Below are 17,053 nucleotides of genomic sequence, written 5' to 3'. Positions count from 1 at the left end.
GCCCTGCCGCGCGCGCCGCCGGCCCGCCGTGGCCGAGCCGGGAGCCGTCGGCGCTGTTCGGGGGGAGCTTGGGACCTCAGGGCCGGAGGGCGTCTCTCAGGGGTTCCGAGGCAGCGCGATCGTCTTCTAAGGGCGGCCGGGGCCCGAGGCCACATATGGCGATGCGCCACTCGCCCGTTATGTGCCCGGGCCCTTGGCCTTTCTTTAGTTCTTTTCTAACCCCGACCCCCCATCTCGTTTCAGGGCCGGAGTGTCACTGGTGAGCCGCAGGGAGCTGCGCGGATGGGAGCAGCGAAGCCTCCAGGATGCCAGGCAGTTTGGAGTTTAGGAAAGCCTGTGTGTCAGGCAGGAGCCCCTTCTAGACTCAGGTTGATAAATGGCTACGGGGCTAACGCGGGGCGGAGCCGGGATCGCAGGAGGTTGCCGGTGAACGGGCGGGGGCACCGGTGATTGGCGTGTAACCGACCAGCTCTTTACTACCGGGTTGGAACTTTAGAGTTTAATGTGACCGGAAGAGAGGACTAATGTGGGAAGTGGCATTTGATGAGAAAAAAAAAAAAAAAATCCAACCCATCATGAGATGGACCCTGGAGAGACCGGAGCCGGTCTGACGGATGGCAGAGTCAGAGGCGGAAAGAAAATTTAGGGGTGACATCAAGGAGCCAAGAGCATCATTTCAGCGAAGGCGTGATTCAGCTGCCAGATACTACAGAGAAACCAAACTAAGGATGAGAAAGTTAATTTACCAGTAAGGAAATATGAGAGCCGTTTCAGAAAATGAGGACAGGAATCAGCTGAGTGAATATGGCCATAAGGGATGGGCGTCAGCGACACGAGGACGTGGAACCTAAGGTAGAGAGTTGCTGTCTGAGGTCCGAACGTGGCGGGGCTGGCCTTGGAGCCACGGGGTCCTTTCCGTGGATGAGATGGTGGGAGAGGTTTGAAAGTGGGAATCCTGGTCTTTATCTTCCCAGGAAAGTGGAAGGCAAGATCTTCAGTGAGGGCTCAGTGAGAGGGTAGGAGAAGTGGGCGGAAAAAGGTTAAAGTTTGAATCGGTGTTGAATTTCTGGACACACAGAGGGGTTGCTGGGCACTGTCGGCGACCACAGGTTTGAGGTCACACGGCTCCGAAGACGGTGTCACTTGTCTACAGCAGTGGTCCAGGGCCTGGCTGCTGGGCCAGAGGGCATGACTGGGTCAGTGTGGGCTGAGGGCTGACATGGCAGACCCGGGCCGTGAAGCCAGAGTGAACTAGGCGGAGAAAACATGCCCAAAACTCATCGGGGGGAGGGACCCCCGGGGCCAGAAGCCCCGGGAGGCAGGTGACACGTGCGCTACCACCTAGAAGAGAAGTGAAGGTCAGAGTCCGCTAAAACTTCAAGGGGATTTCTGGAACCGCCACTGGCTTTTCACGCTGTACGGACGGAAGTGATAACAAAGGTTGTAAGTCAGGTGTTCATTTATTAAATACAAGCTTTGAACAAACAACCCCAGGCAAGTTTGACAAGAAGTAACCTTCCTGGAATGTTTCAAAATACAGTTATGTTGATCAAGTTTTATTTCAATCAGCCTTTTTATTTTTTGTTTCTAGGTTTTCCCATGTTGCAGTTAGAGCATGTGCATTATTTTCTCGTATGACCTCAGCGGTGCGGCATCAGCCCCTCTGGCTCCAGAGGCACCCAGGTGGCCTCAGCCCTGGGCAATGGCTGCTTGGCAACCAGCATCCGATAAAGTAATGACGCGCTCGTAGACGGTGATACCGGACACCGGCTGGGACCTTCAAGCACTCTTACCGTTTCTCTGTCGTTACAGATCCATTAAAAACTATACACATTAAAAAATCAAACAAACCAAGATTGCTTGATAAACCTACTTAAATAATTTTCCAAGTTTAGCTGTTCCCCTCTTGGAAAGCATACCAGAGCTGACGAGAGTCCCCGTTCCCTCTCATACTCCGGCTGAGCCAGCACCTAACGCTAGGGCGGCAGAAAGTCTGCTCCGACAGACGGAGAGCCGCTTCCGAGTGTCAGACGACAAAACGTCTCTTTAAGCCTCCAAGCATGTATATACATCATGGTGTAGCAAGATGGTAATTCTTTAGTCTCATTTTTGGGATGTTCTTCAAGGAAAGGAAAAAAAAAAAGGCACAGAGGACACTTGGTTTCCTTACCAACAGTGGCCTTAAACTAAACGCTTGCTTTTTGTGAGGAGTCTGAAGAATACGCAGCGGCACCGGTGCCACAGCATCCACAAAGTTGCAGGAAATAACTTAAAAAAAAAAGAAAAAGCTTGCAGAAAAAGGCTTACAATCTGAAGACCACAGAAGCAGCTGTTAGCTAGGAAGCTGCCGGCAACGGCTGCCTTCTGAGGTTTTGTGCCCGTTTCCCTCCAATTCTGTCCTAGAAAACTGTCTGTCCTGCGCTTTTCTTTTAAAAGAAAATTAAAACATCCTATTACAGGGTTTGGGAGATAAATGCAAATCGGCAGAAGCTTCTTTTATACACAGTTCATTTTCAGAGGAGGAGGATAATAAATATGAAATGAAGCTCATCTTAAGAAAATACACAAATCCTGTTAAGCCACATCCTGGCATTTCCACGAGTCCTAGACTCTCTTTTCCCCATTGGAAGCACAGCCACAGGCAGTGTCTCCGTCACACCCAGTGTGGGGCGCCCGCTGGTGGGAGGTTTTCCAAGTGACACCACCACGCACAACAGCTCTTTACAGCAGCTTGTGCTGGAATATCGTCACTGTCTCGTCTGAGAGGCCATGGCTGACAACGAAGCAGTGACCCCCGTTTCTAGATCGCATCGCCTCTGTGACTTGTATTCAGGCTCCGGGGGATAGCGCCGTGTCCGCAGGGGAAGGCGCCTCGCCCAGCGCGTAAGCCCCACGTCCGCTTGGTCATGGGGGCCCATCCGCCCGCTACGAACGCAGGGCTAGGTGGATATTTAAACTGGCTGTGGACAAAGTTGTGCTCAAATTCCTACTTTGTTAATCGGTGTCCCTAAGGCTGAGTTAGAAGTGGCTCTGGGAAATTAGGTCACAGGCCCAAACAAACGTTAACTCCACACGTTCTAGTCTCAACATTCTGTCTAGAATAAGCGTGTCAGTAAACATGGCCACACACTGCATTCATCTCCCCACGGAAGAGACGGCATGAAGTGCTCAGGTTACACTAGACCAACAGGAAAACGCACGTGGTGGGTATACATTTACTGAGACACACTGTTGAGGCCAGTGTGTGAAGACGGTATTTTTCGTGGTCACGTTTGTTCCCTGACTCTTCCCACTGTACCAACAGTTTTCCTCCTGTCGTCTCTCACCTCAGAATTTTCTGAATAACGTGTCAAAGTTCACATCGGTCCGACCAAGCCTCCTAAAAAGATTACGGGGCATAAGTGTTTTGCATAATCATAACCCCGGGCGCTCTAGGCTCTTCTGAGACCCGGGATACCACCGGCGTCAGAACCACCGCGGAGGGCGGCGTCAGGCTCCTCTGGGGGGGGTCTCCTCTATTATCGTCAGGAGTCCACCCAGACGGCGAGCTGTGTAATTTTATGTGACAGGTCATCCTGTAACGCGGGGGAGCTGTGACAGGAAAGGGCTGACATCCGGGTCGTGAGGTCGAGTAAACGGCTGGATGACAGGACTTTCTGGGGGTGTCAGCTGTCCCTGAAACACGTATACTTAAAAGCCGCGCTCACCACAGGTGTCTGAGCAGGTGCCAGGAGCGCCAGCAGGAAGACGGCAGGAGGCTGTAGCAGCTGGAGTTAATAGGACTTAAGGAGGGAGGAGGAACGAGGACCCGGAAGAGAGAACACAGAGCCCGATTAGCGACCGCTTCCAACCCCGGCGCCGCGCGAGCCAGGACAGCGCTGTCGGGTTCCTGGCGGTAAATCTAAAGTATCGTAATTTGAGCAAGAGCAGTTCTCTAATTTAGTAAAAAAGAAAGAAAGAAAGAAAGAAAAGGAACAGAACCAACAAAGAGAAACCACACACAACCTTTCCTCTCTGCTCGGGCCGGGTGTCCGGTTTGCTGAGTTCACAGTCGTTTATTCAACTTGCTCCTTTTGCTGTTGCTTCCTGTCCGCCAGCCACCGCTGTATTTTCTCCTTCAGTTCTGTGTTTGGCCGGATCTGGTCCATGGTGAGGGGGCTCCGGTTAAAGGGGTCGGTTTGGTCACTGGGACAGGGAGGGAAAGGGAAAGGGGTTACTCCCGCGAGTTCCGACCCGGAGCCCCAGCCCGGCCGCCTGGCGCGGCTCCCCGCGGGGCTGGGACTCGAGGCCAGAAAGGAGGAGATGCGAACGGGGGACCCGGGTGGTTTTGGGGGGGTCCTACAGGTTCTCCAGCTACTTGGTCTCTCTGGCTGTTACCAAACTTTATTCACGCTGCCGTGCGCAGGCCGGGTCCCCGCGTGCGCTCCGCGCCGGGGGAGGGCGCTGGGGGTGCTCGCCACACCAGTGGGTGCGCGGCACGGTCTCCTGACAGGTAGCGGGCTTCCTGCGTACGGCAAGGGCCGGCGTGTTTCCTGTCTGTATCCTGAGGCCTCTGCTTCAGGCGGACATGATCTAGAACACACGCTGACGGAAAAGCTTTCCCTGAGGGATCTCTCGGCGAGTGTCCTGCTGTGCGTGTTTCAGTCCCTAACAAACAAGTGGCGCACCGCTACCAAAATGCCTCCCGGCTCATTAAGAAGTCACCGGCACGGGGCACCTGCGGGCGCACAGCTCTCCGGGAGGAAGCTGCGAGAGAAGGGCGGCAGACCCACCGCCGGGCCGGGTACCTGAGCAGGTGCCGGGCGATGGTGGACCTGTCCACGGTGACCCTGGAGGACGGCAGCAGCACCGGGTCGGACATGAGCGTGCTCATGATGGGGTCCAGGAACTCGTCGCAGGCGTCCGCGTACGTCTCCTCCTCCTGCTGCTGGAGGTCTGCCAGAGACTAAGCACAGAGACCGGGCGCTCAGTGACCGCACCTTCCCCTTCAAGGGTTATTTCTGGGTTTCTTTGCGGCGACAACGCCGACTCTCAGCTTGCTTTCCTACACAAGCCAAGATGGACATTATAAAGCGAATGTCTGAGGCCTCAGTTTGCCTTAGCTGCCGGTGGGTTCAAGGGTTAACAGAAAGAGATACGTCACGTGGGAGATCCTTCCGGCAGCAGCCCTGCTGTGATGTCATAACTGAAAAGGGGACGGCAGTGGGGGGCTTTGCAGAGTCCCTCCTGCGGCCTGTGCGTGAGAGGCACCTCCCAACAGGGACCGGAGGGTCTGGAAGCAGCTTCAACGCTGACCCTGCGCGACCCCAGCTCTCGAAGGAGCCGCCCGGCCGCGCTCTACGCAGCACGGAGCCCAAGGCAACGAGCGAGCAGCTGGAGGAGGGGAGCACGGATGCCGGCACAGAGGGTTTGCTTTTTTTTTTTTTTTTTTTTACAGTTCATTTATTTTTTATTTTTTTAATGTTTATTTACTTTTGACAAGACAGCTAGGTGCCCCTCTAGTTCATTAAAAATTTTTTTTGATGCTTACTTTTGAGAGACAGAGCATGAGTGGGGGAAGGGCAGAGGGAGGGAGACACAGAATCTGAAGCAGCTCCAGGCTCTGAGCTGTCAGCACAGAGCCCGATGCAGGGCTCGAATTCCAGAGCTGAAATCAAGAGTCGGAGAGTTAACCGAGCCACTCAGATGCCCCCTCACCCCCTTTTTTAAACAAGGAAGCTTTTCTGTCAGAGTCTGGGCCATGATTTCCCCTTCTCTGTAATGCTGTTGGGTATCTGTCAAACCCCTACAAGACGCGATTTTCATCTATCATGTGTCTGACTATTCCCATATAAGCCAACTGCTAACTACAAATACAATGAACAGGGAAAACCCATAAAAATCAAATGGTTAAAAACAACTAATGTTGAATTCTATTTAAAAAAGTTCTGTGTTAATGACATAGATTTTCAAGTCTATTGGTAGCACTGTGTGGAAAGTCTTCATAAAAACAGCCTATAGAAATCTGCACATTCTTCTCTTCCAGTAGAAGCTTCCTAAACGGATTTTCTGTTCTTCCCTCTCATGTTGAAAAGAGATTTCAGAATATGGCAGTGCTGACATGACAGGGTGCCGCGCTGCAGCCCGGAGGCTAAGATGACACTGTGCGCTCCCAGATTTAAGATAAAAACGTAAAGATAGTTCTAGTTATTCGCCGGCCAGGAAGAGTCAGAGTTATATTTCCTCAGGACAAGATCCTTCTTTCCCTTTGAAATGGGGAAACCAGGAGAACAGCCGAGCCAACAGTGTGACTTCGACTGAATGCGTTAATAAACAAAGTCCCTCCTCCTCACCTTGATTCTCTCTGCTAAGTTGCTGAAAGCCACAATCATGTTCCCCGGCTTATTTATCTTCTTCAGCACTCGGACCGTCTGCGCAAAGAGAGTCGGGGAATAGGAGCGTCCGTCCTTGGGCACGGTGGCGCAGAAGTTCTCCTCGTCCCTGCAAGGGCAGCGTCAGACAGAGACTGGCCGTCAGAGGGAAGGTCAGGGCGGAAGTCACACCTGGCTGCGGAAAAAGGCTCCCCACCGCTTACACGCCCTGTTCTTTGGATCACAGAGAGGTTTCTTCTAACGTTTAGGAAGGGAGTCTATTAAGTATCCTGCAACCGTAAGAGAATCCTGCTTCTCCGGACATTGCGCACGGCCGTGAAGTCACCTCGCACAGACAGAGGCGGAGCGCCAGACAGCCCGCACCCCGTCCCACGGGTCCCACGACTCGTCGTTCCGCAAGCTGCCTTACAACCCCTTCATCTAACCAACCAGAGATGCACTATTTTTCTATTTCCACATAACGACCAGCCATTCCGTTACCCAAATCCCAAACTAAAACGCCAGCCCCCCCCCCCGGGCCTGCCCGGCCGGCGCTCGGGTACCCGAGGTTCAGGTAGATGGTGCAGATGTCCGAGACGAGCTGCTGGGGCCGGAAGTCGAACTCGCTGAAGTCCTTGACCTTTAAGGCCCCCATCTTGGGGCCCACGAGGTGCTGCAGGAAGTAGTTCAACATGGAGATGATGCGCTCGGCCAGGAAGGGGTGCACAAACAGGGACTTGATCTCTAGGGGAAAAGGCAGAGTCTGTGAAAACGGAACTCTTAAACCACCTTTTATCATGTCTTAGGGTTTCCCTTGGAGACCTCTGGGAAACCGTTTTTCATCGTGTGAGTGAGGCATGTGCGTGCAGTGAGCAAAAAATAAAGGTCAAACCAGCACCCGGGAATAAACAGTTAACATCTTGCCAATACCTCCTTTTAGCTTTTGTCCATATTTACATACACATTTTTAAAGCAAAATGATGATCATTTTGTACATATTCTGCACCTTACTTGGTCAGTTAACTGTTTCATAAATATCTTAACCGTTTTGGTAAGTGTATGTTCCTGTGTCGGCCACCATGGCAGCCGCTGGCCCCATGTGGCTATTTAAAATTCAGTTCCTCAGTCACACTGACCACATTTCAAGTGTTCAACAGCCACCTGTGGCCAGCACCTACAGTACCAGTCCAGGTTTACAGAGCATTTCTATCAGAGAAAGTTCTGCAGAATAGTGATGATTTGCACTTAAAAACATTACTATTATTTTTTAAATGTGTATATCTTCTTGAGAGGGAGAGACAGAGCATGAGCAGGTGAGGGGCAGAGAGAGAGGGAGACACACAACCTGAAGCAGGACCCAGGCTCTAAGCTGTCAGCACAGAGCCTGACACGGGGCTTGAACCCACAAACTGAGATCATGACCTGAGCTGAAGCTGGGAACTAAACCGACTGCACCACTTAGGCGCCCCCGCTTAGAAAACCTGTTTATTTTTTGAGAAAGAGAGAGTGAAAGAGCAAGCACGTGTGCAAGCTGGGGAGGGCCGGAGAGGGAGGGAGAGAGAGAGAGAGAGAGAGATCCCAAGTAGGCTCCCTGGTGTCAGCACAGAGCCGGATGTGGGGCTCGAACTCATGAACGGTGAGATCATGACCTGAGCCAAAACCAAGAGTCAGACACTCTGCTGACTAAGCCCCGCAAGTGCCCCTGGACTCTAATGGCCACACCGTTTTTCAGTGTGTGATTTCACTGTAACTTATTCATCTTTATTGCTAGACTGTTTACTATAAGCTTTTCACTTGTTTATATTTATTGAAAAGAGGATTTCCTTTTCCAGCGCTCCCCACACCTCACGGCCACAGCGCCCTCTCGACTGAGCCAGCCGGGCGCCCCAGCATTTCACTCATGGACGGACTTTACTATGTACGGATTTTGTGGACTTAATTACTTTCCTATAATGAATCTGTAAGGAACTGCCAGGGCAAGGACATAAACCCCCAAAATTAACAAACAGCAACATTCATACCTGCCAGGTTTGAAGAAGCCAAAGAGCATGATAATGGCTCGCTGAGCACGACTGGCTCTGGGTCTTGTAATTTTAGTCTCTGTCAAGATTGAATCCACTACTGAGGGGAGTTTAACTCCTACTTCCTGTCTCTTTCCCACAGACACCAACCCCTCCGGTATATAGTCAAATCTGTGGCTACATAATTTTATGTCATTAAAATTACATACGTGTCGTTCACAGCAGAGCCGCAGAAGAGTCCTAATGATTTCGTATATAAAGTAACACATATATACTTTTTAACCTAACTTTTTACAAACATGCTTATTTTCAGAGTACCAATCGCTAAATCTCCCTAAACTCTCCACCAGAAACGCAAAGCTCTTGATAGCTCATTTCTAGCCCTTCTTTACTTTTTGGAAACGCTCCTTCTGGAACCTCCCATGCATCATCGACCTGGACCCCTGGCTCTGTAGGCCTGCTGCGTGGTGGCCACACAGGCTCCTTTGACCATCCTCCCGGCAGCACCTGGGGTCTCTCAGTGGATTCCACCTTCCTCCTTCTGGATTTACTCGCTCACTTTAGTGGAGACTATCTTTCTGCAGCTTCTCAAGAAAGGGTCCTCTGGAAGTAGGGGCGCCTGGTGGCTCAGCTGGTTGAGAGTCCGGCTTCGGCTCAGGTCATGATCTTATGGTTCGTGAGTTTGAGCCCCGTGTCAGGCTCTGTGCTGACAGCTCAGAGCCTGGATCCTGCTTTGGTTTCTGTGTCTCCCCCTCTCTGACCCTCCCCTGCTCACGCTGTCTCTGTCTCTCTCTCAAAAATACAGAATAATGAGGGGCGCACGCCAACCTCTCATGCCGCTGCTATGAAAACCAAAGACTTTTCATACTTGAGCCACTGACAGGACCTGACTTTTCCCTGGGACCTTTTAGGGTCTTCTCTTTACGGTGACTTCCTGAAATGTCACGGTATCACCTTAGTGTGAAGATTTAAAACCCCCTTGTGTTGGGCACCTGATGGCACTTTCACTGCAGAGGCTTTTAGTCTTTGAGGATTTTTATTATTTCTTTGGTAATTTCCTCCACTCCATTTTTCTCTTCTGAGGCTTTCTGTACCGGCCCTTTATTTTCTTATCCTTTCCATTCTGGGTCTTTCTCTCCTGCCTTCACAGAAGGGCTCCGTAAGCTGATCTGCTCACCAGTCTGCTGACAGGTAAAACTTACCTAAGTTACATCTTCAACATCCAAGAGCTCTTTCTTGGTCTCTGTTCTTGTTTTATGGGTGTCGTACCTTTTCTAATCGCTCTGAGGTTATAAAGAATTTTTTAAAGTTTTCATCAAATATCCCTGTTTTACGTTGGAGGAGTTCCTCAAATGTCTGGTGATCCTTGGTTATCATTTTATATGTAATCAATGTAAAATTATTAATAAGTATTTTTACATGAAAAAGACTAAGTCTTGAGGTGTTTTATGTATCTCAATTCAGACTAGCCACATTTATGAACTAAACAATTTTCATTTATTTGGCGGAGAGAGAGGGATCCCGAGCAGAGCCTGCCGTGGGGCTCGAGTTCACACAACCGCGAGATCAGGACAGGCGATGAAACCAAGAGGTGGAAGCTCAACCGACCGAGCCCGCCGGCCCCCAGCCCGGCCCACCTTGCAGGGGCTGAGAGCCACGTGTGGCTGGGCCGCCATAGCTCGGAGAGAGAGGGGAGAAGGGTCTTTGTGTGACCTCTGACCTGCCACATTTCACCAGAGTTCAAGAATATTCTTCAGGTTAACACACACCCGCCGCCCCGGATCTATTCATGTGGCTAACCTGTCCTCAGGAAAATCTGTACCAACTCAGGCTTTCCGTGAGGGTGAGCATCCCAGGTCTACGAGGGGCATCTGGAAGCTTCTCCCGTGACTCATTTCCCGATGGGCACACCCACCAGAGTCCGAACTCTCAGGTTCCCCTGGGCGGACCGCTGGCTTTTGGGGACACGGCGCCCTGTGCCCTTACCCGACGTCAGGAAGGCCAGCGTGCCGATGGTCTCGTTGGACATGATGTTGTGGAAGCGCGCCAGCTGGCCGAGCATCTGCAGGCCGGCCTCCTTCTCCCGGCGGGCTTCCGGGGCCAGGCTCTCCCATTCGCCCCGGTCTTTCTCAATCTGCTGGATCTTTATCTTGCTTAGATACTGCAGGAATCAGAAAGGAAACGTGTCGGAGACGAAAGTGCATCTGAAGGGAAGATGATGTTTAAGTGGTTCTGTTTAAAACCCAGTTACTACGCCGGGAAACCCGGGCGCCGTGGGAGGAGCCCCAGCCCCCACTGTCAGCACCGGCTGCGGGCCGCCGTGCAGGCCGTGCTCAGCTGCACAGAGCCGTCTGTGGAGGAAGAGGGGCGGCAAACCCAGGCCGAACTACACAGGCTGAAGTGAATAAAAGAGCGAATCCTTCCTGAAAAATGGAAAACAAAACAAAAAACCAGACCGCAAAACCGCCTCCCGAAAAACAAAGCTCTACCAGATATGCAAGCTGTCTGCAAGGAGAAGCATAAATATTAAACAGTGTCTCCTCCTCATTCTTGCAGTCCTGTGACAGTGCCATCTGGTGTCATTCTCTGTGTCACGTGGCCCTTGCTTAGAAGGGGCTGTTTCTTACAGGACCTGACCCTGTTTTCTAAGAGACCCTACCTAAAATCTTCCAAGTGTGGGATTAGGGAAACAGCAGGAGCTTTTCTCCTCTCACAAATGAAAGGCAAGTGACTGGGGCGCTCGCTGCCGGTCCCCACGAGGCCCTTGCGCCTGCCCACAGGGGACCTCCACCGCCCCCCCCGCCGCCTCTCCTGCTGGGCCGCGGCCTTGTCTGACCCCTGTCCCAGAGAAGGGAGCAGGGGCGGGTAAGGACGTGGTGCCCTGCTGTAGGCTTTGGGAAACTCGCATTTCAAACCTAAAGATTTGCGAGGCCGAAGACAGATGGAGTATTGGTGGCTTGGGAGTGTTTTACCTAAGCCAGAGACTCCCCCAGCCCCGAGAGTGGTGCGAAATCAGGATCTTTTAGGAAAGGGCTAAGAATCCCTGCTGTGGGGCGCCTGGGGGCTCAGTCGGTTAAGCATCCAGCTTCGGCTCAGGTCACGATCTCACGGTTCGTGGGTTCGAGCCCTGCGTCGGGCTCTGTGCTGACAGCTCAGAGCCTGGAGCTGCTTCCGATTCTCTCTCTCTGCCCCTCCCCTGCTCGTGCTGTCTCTCTCTGTCTCTCAAAAATCAATAAAAAACATTAAAGAAAACCAAAGAATCCCTGCTGTGTGAGTCACTGATGGGACGGAAGATGGCTGAAACACACTGACCAAACGCCAAGTCCTCCTGCTTTCTCTTTCTGGGGCTGGGCCCGTGGGTCCTGCGTGCGCCTTAGTGCGTGGCTTCTTCACACTTTCTACCTTCTTCTTCTTCTTTTTAAAGTTTATTTACTTATTTCAGAACGAGTGCACATGCATGCGTGGGTGGGGGAGGGCAGACGGAGAGAGAGAATCTGAAGCAGGCTCCTCATTGTCAGCGCAGAGCCCGACTCGGGGCTCAATCCCAAAAACCATGAGATCATGACCCAAGCCAAAATCGAGAGTTGGATGCTTACCGGAGCCACCCGGGCCCCAACCCCTTTCCTTCCCATCCTGCCATGATATCGTCCTAGCTTACGGGACTTCAGTGACCCCTGACCTTGTCTCTGACGGCACAATACCTATCATGCTGCGTGACGGCAAGGCGGGTGGGACACGACGACTCACCAGCCTTTGGGGTCCAAGCCGGTACTAGGGGCAGGAGGACTGCTCTGTTGTAATTTGTAAACTTTTTTTTTAATGTTTATTTATTTTTGGTAGACAGAGTGGACGCAAGCAGGAGAGAAGAGAGGGAGACACAGAATCCGAAGCAGCCCCAGGCTCTGAGCTGTCAGCTCGAACCCACGAACTGTGGGATCACGACCTGAGCCGAAGTCGGACCTTCACCGGCTGAACCACCCGGGCGCCCCTCTGTTACGATTTGATGGTATAAAGCACACACCGATCATTTGATGATACAGCAGCAGCTAAAAATGTTCAAAAAGTTGTCCATTGACTTATTCTGACCTGTATGGCTTCATCCAGAAGGAAGATGGCATCGTTCGTCAGCAGGTTGAGAAAGCGGAGGAAAAGCGGGGGGTTCATGGCTTCTAAATTCTTCGAGGCGTAGTCGGCCAGATCCTGTAAGTCCCCGCCCCAGACAAAGGCATTTCAGGACCGAACCCAAACTCGCGAGGGCTTATCCGAAGTCAAACTCTGATCAGTCAGCTTTGGCTTCGCCGAGCGCGCTCACCTTGATGCTGTCTCGGTAGGGATCTGTCCCCCACATATACCGCAGGATGGGGTACATGGGACGTCGGTAGTTAAACTTCTGTTCAAACTGGTGGGGGTCCCCTGGAAGAGGGCAAGAGCAAAGCCCGGCCGAGGCGGGGCTATTAGGGAGGGGGCCAGACCTTATGAGCACGGGGAGCGAGTTTATCTTATTCCGAATGTGTCGGAAGTACTGAATCGGCCCCGGGGGTTTGTAAAGGCCCAGAGTTACACCGAGTGCTCCCGGACCTGCTCGCTGACGGAACACGAGGGAGCAGATGCGAAGGGTAGGCTTGCGCGGAGAAGGACGCGGACCGAGCTGTGCAACAGAAGCCTCGGGAACACAAGCTCCCGCGCCGCGGCGGGCGGGGGGCCCGGAACAGACCCTGAGGGAGGCCTCCGAGGGCCGCCGCGGCGCGGGAAACTGAGTACCCCGCACGTCTTCGGGGCCAGCCTCCCACCCGTGAAACCAACTGGTCCTGGGCGGCGCGGAAAACCGGGTCAGGGCTCGGCTACAAACCTGATGCTTGCGCTGATTTACGTATTAAAGGAAGCGCTGATCTCTGCACCGTGAGTCGTATAATAAAAGAACATGGGCTGTGTAGTCAGAAGACCTAGGCTCCACTTAATACAAGTCTCTTAACAGTTTCTTTTTTTTTTTTAACGTTTACTTATTTCTGAGAGAGAGACACAGAATGTGAGGGGAGGAGGGACAGAGAGAGAGGGAGACACAGAACCTGAAGCAGGCTCCAGGCTCTGAGCTGTCAGCACAGACCCCGATGTGGGGCTCGAACCCACCAACCGTGAGATCATGACCTGAACTGAAGTCAGCCGCTTAACCGACTGAGCCGCCCAGGCGCCCCTCTTAACAGTTTCAATTTCCACAGTTGGAAATAAAACAGGAATTGTAACACATCTTCTACCAGCACAAGGGGAGGGGTGAGGCGGTCATACAATGAGTCACCTGCAGTGCCTTGTGGGGCAGTGATGCTTCGTGAAGGTTGACCTGCACTCAGCCATCACTTCAACCCATTTTATAGATGAGGAAACTGAGGCTCAGAGGTGAGCAAGTGACAAAACCAAAATTCAATTAGGAGAGACAGTCAGTACGATGCTAACTGTCTCTTTAAATGTGAGTCATCCTCATGACTGGATGGAGGACATCTAGGGTCTTAGGCACCTGCTGACCGTCCAGTGCTCCCGACTCGGGCGGGGGGCGGCTCACTCCTGACCTCAGGGCTGCGAGCCCGAGCCCCCTGCTGTTGGTGCGGCTCACTTCACAACGAGAGAGGAGAAGGAAGAACCGCCCGGCTCCTCTGCACGTACGAGGCGCGTGAAAATAAAGGCCCAGGTTGTAACTGAACAGCCTGCTCTGAGCGGGACTAAGTCAGTGATAGAACAAAACTGGGAAGAGCATGTGCTTTGTTCCTGTTGACGCGAGACAGAGTCACCCGGATTCTGCCGCGTGGGTCTATGACACACAAATAATTCGCCCCCTCGAGCACTCTCCTCCGCAGATGGACAACGAAGACGCTGCAGTGAAGCTGCCACATGGTGACAGGTTCCGGACACGATGGAAGAAAACAAGCCGTCAGCTCCAGCCCGGCACGGAGCAGACACACGGCCAGCGACGGCCGAGGCTATTTTCCCGACACGAAGTACGGGTCAGGCTAGGAAACTCCACGGGGGCCGGCGTGCCAGCTCCAGGCTGCGTTACCTGTAAACTCGATGTCCACAAAGACCTTGATCAGAGCCTCTGCGAGGTGCGCTGCGTGGGGAAAGCCGCAGAACACCCGCTTCCGGTGGAACACACTGGGCGCCAGGGGGCCCGGGGTCTGATCCAGGTGGGGCATCACTGCTTCCAGCACCTCCGCCAGCTTGGCCCTCAGGTGGGGGTTCTTCATCCTGCGCAAGGGCAGAGAGCAAGGAGAGCATGACTGTTTTCTCGCAGGAGGAGCCAAACAGCCTCTTTCACCGTTACAGGCAAAGCCAGGGTTCTGACGTCTCAAGTCTTGTCCGTGTCTGGGGGGACGAGGCGGGCACGTCACTCAACGCTTGAGACCGCTCAGCAAGCGGGAGGCGGGTCCTTGTTTCTGTTTAGTGCTCATCCACTCTGCTCACTTGGCTGTAAGGACCCAGCATTCACTGCCTACCGCTGTCTGCCGGCTCCACTAAGGGGGAACTTGCCTAGCCGAGCTTCCTGAGGGCAAGGCCGGCATGCGGCCATTCCACGCTACAACGTACCCCCCGTGTGCCTGATCCACGCCTGTTGACGGAGGAGTTTTCATCAGCTCTGCTGAGCTCAGCGAAGCACTGACTGGCTTCTACCTACTTCTCCCTGATGTGGCGCAGGGGACTGAGCACCATTTTCTTTGTGCAGCCAATCCCCCTGACATACAGAGCTTCCTTTGGCCTAGACACCAACGCCCCAGAGAAGCGTCTCTACAGGTCGGTGAGCATCTTTCTTTGAGAGAAGCGACCGGCAGCTATGAGTGAGACGAGATCAGAAAGCATCTACAGGCGTTTGCTGCTCCTGCAACTCAGAATTTCAAGGGTAAACTTTGTTATCGCACAATTATTAGCTCATTAGAAGCTGCCTGCTACCGGTGAGGCTTCTGGCACTAAGGGAATTATTTTAATGTCTTTTTTTTATTTTTTGAGAGATAGAAACAGTGAGAGCAGGGGAGGGTCAGAGAGAGAGGGAGACACAGAATCTGAAGCTGTCAGCACAGAGCCCGATGCGGGGCTTGAACCCATGAACCGTGAGATCATGACCTGAGCCAAAGCCGGACACTTAACAGACTGAGCCGCCCAGGCGCCCCTAAGGGGACTATTTTAAGCAGGAACTAGCAGTGGGCTCCCACCAGGTGTCCTGACATGCAGGTTCAAATTCTCCGGGCAAAGTCCTTTGCTTCTCACGCCTCTCGAGAGTGGGATCTGTTGGCTACCCGCAGGATGGCCCGTGACTTCACGCTGACACAACTTCTGAAGGCAAAACCCCGAGGAGTCAGGCCTGCGTGTGGCTTGGTGTTGCACCTCTACACCGTGTCGGAGCCATGCTCTCTGCACCTCACCTTTCTACGCTGCCCGTGAAAACGGTGATAAACTGGAGGACGTGTTCCAGGGAGTCTGCCGATGTCTCCAAGATGTCATCGGCAAAGCGGCGGAGAAAAATGAGGAAGTCGCCCAAGTTATCTGCAAAAAATTCTGAAAGAGAGAATATTCACTGCAATTAGTGAGACACCTGACTTTCTGTATTAAGCAATAAATTCCTTCCTTGCGCTCTACCCAGTAAAGGCAAAAACCCGAAATGTTTGTAGATACTGTAGGAACGGGGACCAGCTCATAAATGAAGAATCTCCTTTAAATGTAAGTCAATTTTGATTTCTATCCAAGTAAATATGAGAAGAGCAGAGACATAAAATACTGTGAACACACCAGTGAAATTTAATACACTGATTTACATTCTTTTCCTTACTCAAGGTTATCCGTGCATTAAATAACCTTTTATTTATATATTCATTCAAGGTTATTTTTGAGAGAAAGAGAGAGAACAAGCTGGGGAAGGACAGAGAGAGGGGGACAGAGGATCCGAGTGGGCTCTATGTTGACAGCACAGAACCCGATGCGGGGCTCAAACTCACGAGCCGAGCTGTGAGATCATGATCTGACTGAGTCAGATGCTTAACCGACTGAGCCACCCAGGCGCCCCACTGAATAACCTTTGAGATGGATAAAGAATCTTTAATATATATATTTTAAAATTTATTTTTGAGAGCGAGGGAGAGACAACACCTGAGTGGAAGAGGGGCAGAGAAAGGAGGAGACAGAATCCGAAGCAGCTCCCGGGCTCTGAGCTGCCAGCACAGAGCCCGAGTAGGGGTTCGAACCCATGAATGATGGGATCATGACCTGAGCCGAAGTCGGAGGCTGAACTGACTGAGCCCCCCAGGCACCCCAAGAATCTTGCATAAAGATGAGTACATTAGACCAGATGACCATGGTCACTGGTCACCAGGATGGTCCTCCAATTGTATCTGCTTCCTGGTACCCGGGCCCTGTGTGTCCCCTCCTACACTCTTCTAGGGGACAGCAGACAGAAGCCACGGTGCATCATCTCTACGATCAGGTTATAAAAGCCTAGAGCTGCCATTTCGGTCAGTTGCTCTGGAGAAAGTCAGCAGCCACCTCGTGAGCGGTATTCAGGAGAGAGCTGCGTGACCGGGAGAGGAGGCTGGCCGCCACCCACCACGCGGCCAGGCCCATCAGCAGCTCCTCCAGGCCTGGTCGAGTCCTCAGGTTCCCGTGGCCACGCCACTCCTGGATTCCTGACCCCTGAAAACTGTGTGAGAT

General features: G+C 52.6%; 1 protein-coding gene and 1 long non-coding RNA gene across 4 annotated transcripts in view; one reads left to right on the top strand and one right to left on the bottom strand.

The window, feature by feature from the left end:
- The first annotated feature begins 6 nt into the window (after nt 1-6).
- LOC115272061 lies at nt 7-2,300 on the top strand. Of its 2 annotated transcripts, XR_003900222.1 has the most exons (3): nt 7-368; nt 497-852; nt 1,592-2,300. It is a non-coding gene; the product is annotated as an uncharacterized LOC115272061 (long non-coding RNA). The 2 variants fall into 2 exon arrangements; XR_003900221.1 differs by lacking the exon at nt 7-368 and having other exon boundaries at nt 375-852.
- Nucleotides 1,442-17,053, bottom strand: part of UBE4A (ubiquitination factor E4A) — a 33,910-nt gene continuing 18,298 nt past the window's right edge. For both annotated transcript variants that reach the window (XM_029915097.1, XM_029915095.1), the window contains exons 12-20: nt 15,775-15,907; nt 14,418-14,605; nt 12,684-12,784; nt 12,458-12,571; nt 10,358-10,532; nt 6,914-7,094; nt 6,333-6,480; nt 4,788-4,945; nt 1,442-4,185 (exon numbers count right to left, since the gene is read on the bottom strand). In XM_029915097.1, the coding sequence (XP_029770957.1) occupies nt 4,056-4,185; nt 4,788-4,945; nt 6,333-6,480; nt 6,914-7,094; nt 10,358-10,532; nt 12,458-12,571; nt 12,684-12,784; nt 14,418-14,605; nt 15,775-15,907 (1,328 nt within the window). In that variant the 3' untranslated portion in view covers nt 1,442-4,055. The remainder of the gene's footprint in view (nt 4,186-4,787; nt 4,946-6,332; nt 6,481-6,913; nt 7,095-10,357; nt 10,533-12,457; nt 12,572-12,683; nt 12,785-14,417; nt 14,606-15,774; nt 15,908-17,053) is intronic.

This window comes from Suricata suricatta, chromosome 11 (genome assembly GCF_006229205.1).
Source record: "Suricata suricatta isolate VVHF042 chromosome 11, meerkat_22Aug2017_6uvM2_HiC, whole genome shotgun sequence".
In the NCBI taxonomy this organism is placed as follows: Eukaryota; Metazoa; Chordata; class Mammalia; order Carnivora; family Herpestidae; genus Suricata; species Suricata suricatta.
Note: the sequence above shows the minus strand (reverse complement) of the source record. Positions and strands in the feature narration are given on the sequence as shown.